The sequence below is a fragment of the Otolemur garnettii genome, unplaced genomic scaffold, assembly GCF_000181295.1.
Source record: "Otolemur garnettii isolate 467f Iridium unplaced genomic scaffold, OtoGar3 scaffold00091, whole genome shotgun sequence".
NCBI classification, from domain to species: domain Eukaryota; kingdom Metazoa; phylum Chordata; class Mammalia; order Primates; family Galagidae; genus Otolemur; species Otolemur garnettii.
In genome coordinates, this window is record NW_003852486.1 from 3,682,173 (window position 1) to 3,687,480 (window position 5,308).

The 5,308-nt window shown below is 48.4% G+C and overlaps 2 protein-coding genes across 2 annotated transcripts in view; one reads left to right on the forward strand and one right to left on the reverse strand.

Annotated features, from left to right (window-relative positions):
• Positions 1–1,837, forward strand: part of GPATCH4 (G-patch domain containing 4) — a 7,913-nt gene extending 6,076 nt beyond the window's left edge. The window contains 4 exon segments of the mRNA XM_003795249.3: positions 526–617; positions 840–890; positions 1,110–1,689; positions 1,692–1,837. Coding sequence (XP_003795297.2) covers positions 526–617; positions 840–890; positions 1,110–1,689; positions 1,692–1,736 — 768 coding nt within the window. The 3' untranslated portion in view covers positions 1,737–1,837.
• Positions 1,838–2,650: 813 nt separating this feature from the next.
• The window catches only part of NAXE (NAD(P)HX epimerase), a 5,130-nt gene continuing 2,472 nt past the window's right edge, over positions 2,651–5,308 (reverse strand). The window contains exons 5-6 of the mRNA XM_003795250.3: positions 3,693–3,840; positions 2,651–2,967 (exon numbers count right to left, since the gene is read on the reverse strand). Coding sequence (XP_003795298.1) covers positions 2,765–2,967; positions 3,693–3,840 — 351 coding nt within the window. The 3' untranslated portion in view covers positions 2,651–2,764. The remainder of the gene's footprint in view (positions 2,968–3,692; positions 3,841–5,308) is intronic.

The window sequence follows — 5,308 nt, forward strand, 5'->3', positions numbered from 1 at the left end:
AGTTGTCATCGTTTAGCAGGCCTGGACAGGGTTCAGACCCACCTGCCTCAGTGTATGTGGCCGGTGCCCTAACCACTGAGCTCCAGGTGCTGAGCCTGGACCCATCTCATTCTTACTCCACTTTGTATCCCCCACTCCTCAGCCCATAAGACTCTCAGTTAATCTGGCTAAATGAAGGTACTGTGAATAGGTAATGTAGTAGCAGTGCAGAGGGCATCTTTATTGTTAGTTACTGGCACCTGTCCCACTGTGAAGAACTGATGACTGAGTACTCCCTTCTTGTGCTGCTTTAAAAGTCTGGAGTGAACCAGAGAGCAAAGATTCTCTACCTCCCAGCAGCTACAGCTTACCTTCTGCCCAGGCTGAAGTGTGCAGAGTAGCATACCTCTCTTTTGCTTTGCAGGGAACAGTTAGGACTGGAAAACTCTGCCTAAGGCTTTGAATTCTTAGGGGCTTTCCACAAGGACACAGGGATGTTAGTGGCATTGGGTAGGCCATGTTTACCCCTATGACCCCTCCTTCTAGACAGCCACCCTGACTTCAGAGGGAGAGAAGCCTGACAGAGACTTAGAGAGCTGCAGTGATGACGACAACCAGAGGCCCAAGCCCCCAAAGATGTAAGACTTCACTTTAGTACAGGGGGCACGTGGGAGGAGATACTCTCAGATCTCATGAGAAAGGACTAAGTCTAACACTCGACTGTGGGTTTCTGAGTGGGTAGAACTATGTTGTATTAGGCCCTAGCACCTCAAAGTGTTGGGTCCTGGAGGGATGTTTAGAGGGAGGAGGGTCAAGTCTCCCCATCAAATCTGTCCTTAACTGAGGGTCTCCCCGTACAGTCTGACTGATGAGATGCTGCTCCAAGCTTGTGAGGGGCGAACAGCACACAAGTAAGTGGTGGACAGCTCCCTCGGCCCCTTCCTTTCTGCCCATGCCACATCTTGAGACTTTTTACCTAGGGAAATGATTCCTACTGTCCACTTACCTACTGCCTAAAGATGGGAAACTCCCTGCTGCCACTGCCCCCACCCCCAACATTCCCTGTAGCCCTAAGGATTGGACCTGTTTCCCTGATGTCTTTGCTCTGACTTAGACCCCATCTATTTCAGGGCTGCCCGCCTTGGGATTACAATGAAGGCCAAGCTCGCTCGGCTGGAGGCCCAGGAGCAGGCCTTCCTGGCTCATCTTAAAGGCAAGGCCTCTCAGGCCTCTCAACCACAGTCAGAGAGCAAGCCGCCCAAAAAGAAGAAAAAGAAAAGAAAGCAGAAAGAGGAGGAAGAGGCTACAACAACTGAAAGGAATGCAGATGAAAAGTGCCCAGAACACACCATCCAGAGCATCAGGAAAAGCAAAAAGAAGAAAAGACACCACCAAGAAGAAAAGGTCTCCTATCCGACAGTGGGGACAGCTGTAGGGGATAAGGAGGAAGAGGCTACAGGAACAGGTGGGCTGAGGGAATTCAGCAAAGAGCCAACTGATCAGTCTTCCAGGAAAAGGAAGAGAAAAAAGAAGCATCGCCATGAAGAAAAGAAGATGGGGGTCTTGGATGAAAGAGGAAGAGGTAAGGAGGCTACCAGTGCTGTCAAGATAGAGGGAGAAAACACAGCGCATACTGACCCATGCAGCAGAAGCAAGAGGCGGCACTATGAGAATTTGAACTTAGAAGACAATGAAGTTGAGGAAACCATTGTAGACATTGGGATCAGGGAAACAGAGGACAGAGCACACAGAGATAGGAGAAGCAAGGGAAGCAAGAAAAGAACACAGCAGCTTGGAGATAGGGATGTGAGGGACAGAAGAGGTGAGAAGGGCAGGACTAGGAAGGCAGAAAACAGACCACACTCTGGCACAAGCAGCAGCCAGAGGAAGAAAGCTGGAATCAGCAGTGAACAGAAAGCCAGAAAGAAGAAACAGAAGAGAGACTGAAGGTCTGCTCAAGGTTAGGCTCAACTGATTTGCTTTCAGGAGTTGAAGCCTTAGAGACCTGGGTCAGTGCAAGTCTTCTGTGCTCCCCTGAATAAGGAGTAACTGAGCTCTGGAATGTAAGTTTGCTGAGAGCAAGTGTGATGGCACCATACCTTAGTGTGGGGAGTGAGCAGTCCCTTCTGCAGCTTCTAACCCACCATAAGCCAGGTGGCTGAGGGACAAGGAACACGGGGGCTGTGGGAACTGGAACACAGATACCCTTTGAAGGGTCATCTCTGCTATAAGAAGCCCAAAATCTGATTTTTAAATATTGTGAAGTCTAAGAAAAACAACAAATCCAGGTTTTGAGGCTAGTGTCAGTCCATGGGTCGCCAGTTTCTGGCACAAGCAGATGAATGAATAAACATCAAGTTGGGCTTTAGCCTACAGATAATTCTAGACTGGAATCTCCATTCCCAGCCTAGGAAAATCCTGAAAACAAATTAGATTTTCCTTGGCCTTTGAAGAAATTCCTTCTGCTAACCTTGTAGCCTTGCTACACTGGTAAGTGGAAGTAGGTTGGAGGCATCATCAGCTCTGTGTTGCAGATGGCTAGGAATCACTGGTATGTAAAGGACAGCACACCTCACTGGGATCCAACAGTTAATTTTCCTTGTTTCCAAATGCCATAGCAACCCCTCTTGTCTGTTGTGTTTCCTTAAGAGAAAATTTGCCACATAATCAGTGTTGTCCTCTGGCTCCTGCCACCCACTAACCTTTATTAACAGTTCCTGGACTCCACTGTTTTCTGGGAGAGAAGCACTAAGTCTTTATTGGGAAGAATGCCCACCCACCACCTTCACTGCAAACGATACACACACTCAGTGTCAGGGTAGACTGGCAGATTCAGCTGGTACTTCTTTTCCAGAGCAGGTGGCACAAAACGGCCTCCCAGGTAATGGTAGCGACCAGTAAACTGGGTTGCAGATTTTTTGGGTGCCGTCAGGGAGATGAGCATGTCTGGCTGGATCCCTCCAGAGTTTCCTTTCTCCACATCCCATCCTGAAAAAAGAGAGTGGTATAAAGAGCACAAGGATAGATGTCCTCTTCCACACTTTTACGCTAGCGCTAAAAAAGTGGGAGGCCCGCTCAGTCCCTGCAACTCTCATCCTATGAGCTTCACATACCCTTGGGCTATAGTCTCTCCATAGGGCCAACATGTAAAGGGACTCCTGAACTCTGCTCCCCAGCCCTGTTGTGGGATCTAGAAATCTGTGTTCTGCCCCTCTACATTCATATTATTTTATTTAGACATGGTCTAAGCTGTGGCTCAAAAATCAGTACTTCAGCTTGGTGCCCATGCTCAGTGGTTAGGGCGCTGGCCACATGCACCTAGACTGGTAGGTTCAAACCCAGCCTGGGCCTTTAAACAACAATGACAGCTACAAAAAAAAATAGCCAGGTTTGGTGCCTGTAGCTCGCCAGTCACATACACTGGGGCTGGCGGGTTCAAACCCGGCCTGGGCCTGCCAAACAACTACAGCAACAAAAAAAGCCAGGCATTGATTGTGATGGTTGCCTGTAGTCCCAGCTACTTGGGAGGCTGAGGCAAGAGAATTGGTTAAGCCCAAGAGTTTGAGGTTGCTGTGAGCTGGGATGCTAGGCACTCTACCGAGGGCAACATAATTTTTAAAGGTTTTAAAAAAGAGAGAATCAGGACTCCTAGGTACCAGCCCTCAAGTCACAGGTAGGGCCCCCAAAATCCCCAACCTTCTGGGTCCCCGCACCTGAAGGAATGTCAATGCTGGCAACGGGCACACTGAGTCCATTCATGACAGACAGGATGCTGCGGAATGGCTCCCGAACATCACCTTTGAAGCTGAAGCCAAAGATGGCATCCACCACCAGCTCATACAGCTCATCAATCATTGTGGGCTATGGTGGAGCAGAAAAAGCAAAAGATGTCTGAACCAGCAAGTACACAAAAAGCCTTACCTGGGGAGGACTATCCTGCACAAACCATTCAGACAGGTACAAGTATAACTATCTCTCAAAGCATCCTGAGGCCTAGAGGAGGTGTGAGTTGGTTACTGATTGAGGCCAAGCAGAGTCCAGACACTTTTTCTTTTTTTGAGACAGAATCTCAGACTGTCACCCTGTGTAAAGTGTCACAGCATCATAGCTCACAACAACCTCCAACTTTTTGGCTCAAGCAAACCTCTTGTCTTCATTTTTTTTTTTTTTTTTTGAGACAAGAGTCTCAAGCTGTTGCCCTGAGTGCCATGGCGTCATAGCTCACAGCAACCTCCAACTCAGGCTCAAGTGATCCTCTTGCCTCATTTTTTCTATTTTTAGTAGAGCCTCCCAGAGTGCTAGGATTATAGGTGCAAGCCACCACACCTGCCCTAAGATAAATTTTCTATTCTCTAATTGGGCCTGGGAGGGCCTACAGTGTGGTACAGCCTGAGACTAGAGGTCAGGAGGGCTGCAGCCTCAGCTCTGCCAAGATCCAATTCTGTGACTTTGGGTAAATCACTTTTCTGCATCTCAGTATCTTCATCAGTATCTCCATCTTCATAGGTTAGGAAAGGTTTTAGAGTGGTGCCTGTGGCTCAGTGGTAGGGCACTGGCTCCATATACTGAGGTGGTGGGTTCGAGCCTAGCCCCAGCCAAACTGCAACAAAAAATAGCCGGGTCTTGTGGTTGGCACCTATAGTCCCTGCTACTATGGAGGCTGAGGCAAGAGAATTGCCTAAGCCCAAGAGTTGGAGGTTGCTGTGAGCTGTGACACCACAGCACTCTACCAAGGGCAACAAAATAAGATTCTGTCTCAAAAAGAAAAAAAAAAGGTTTAAAAAAAAATTCTCAGGGGCGGCACCTGTAGTTCAAGCAGCTAAGGCGCCAGCCGCATACACCAGAGCTGGCAGGTTCAAATCCAGCCTGGGCCTGCCAAACAACAATGACAACTACAACCAAAAAATAGCTGGGCGTTGTGGCTGGCTCCTATAGTCCCAGCTACTTGGGAGGCTGAGGCAAGAAAATCGTTTAAGCCCAGGAGTTGGAGGTTGCTGTTAGCTGTGATGTCATAGCACTCTACCCAGGGCGACAGCTTGAGGCTTGGTCTCAAAACAAATTTTTTTTCAGGCGGGGGGGGGGTTGGGGGCTCAGTGGCTCACTCTGCAAGGCTGAGGCAGGTAGATAGCTTGAGCTTATGGGTTCGAGACCAGCCTGAGCAAAAAACAAGACCCCATCTCTACTAAAAATAGAAAAACTGAGACAAGAGGATTGCTTGAGCCAGAGTTGGAGGTTGCTATGAGCTATGACACCATGGGACTCTACCTAGGGTGACAGCTTCAGACTCTGTCTCAAAAAAAAAAAAAAAAAAAAGAAAAGAAAAAGAAAT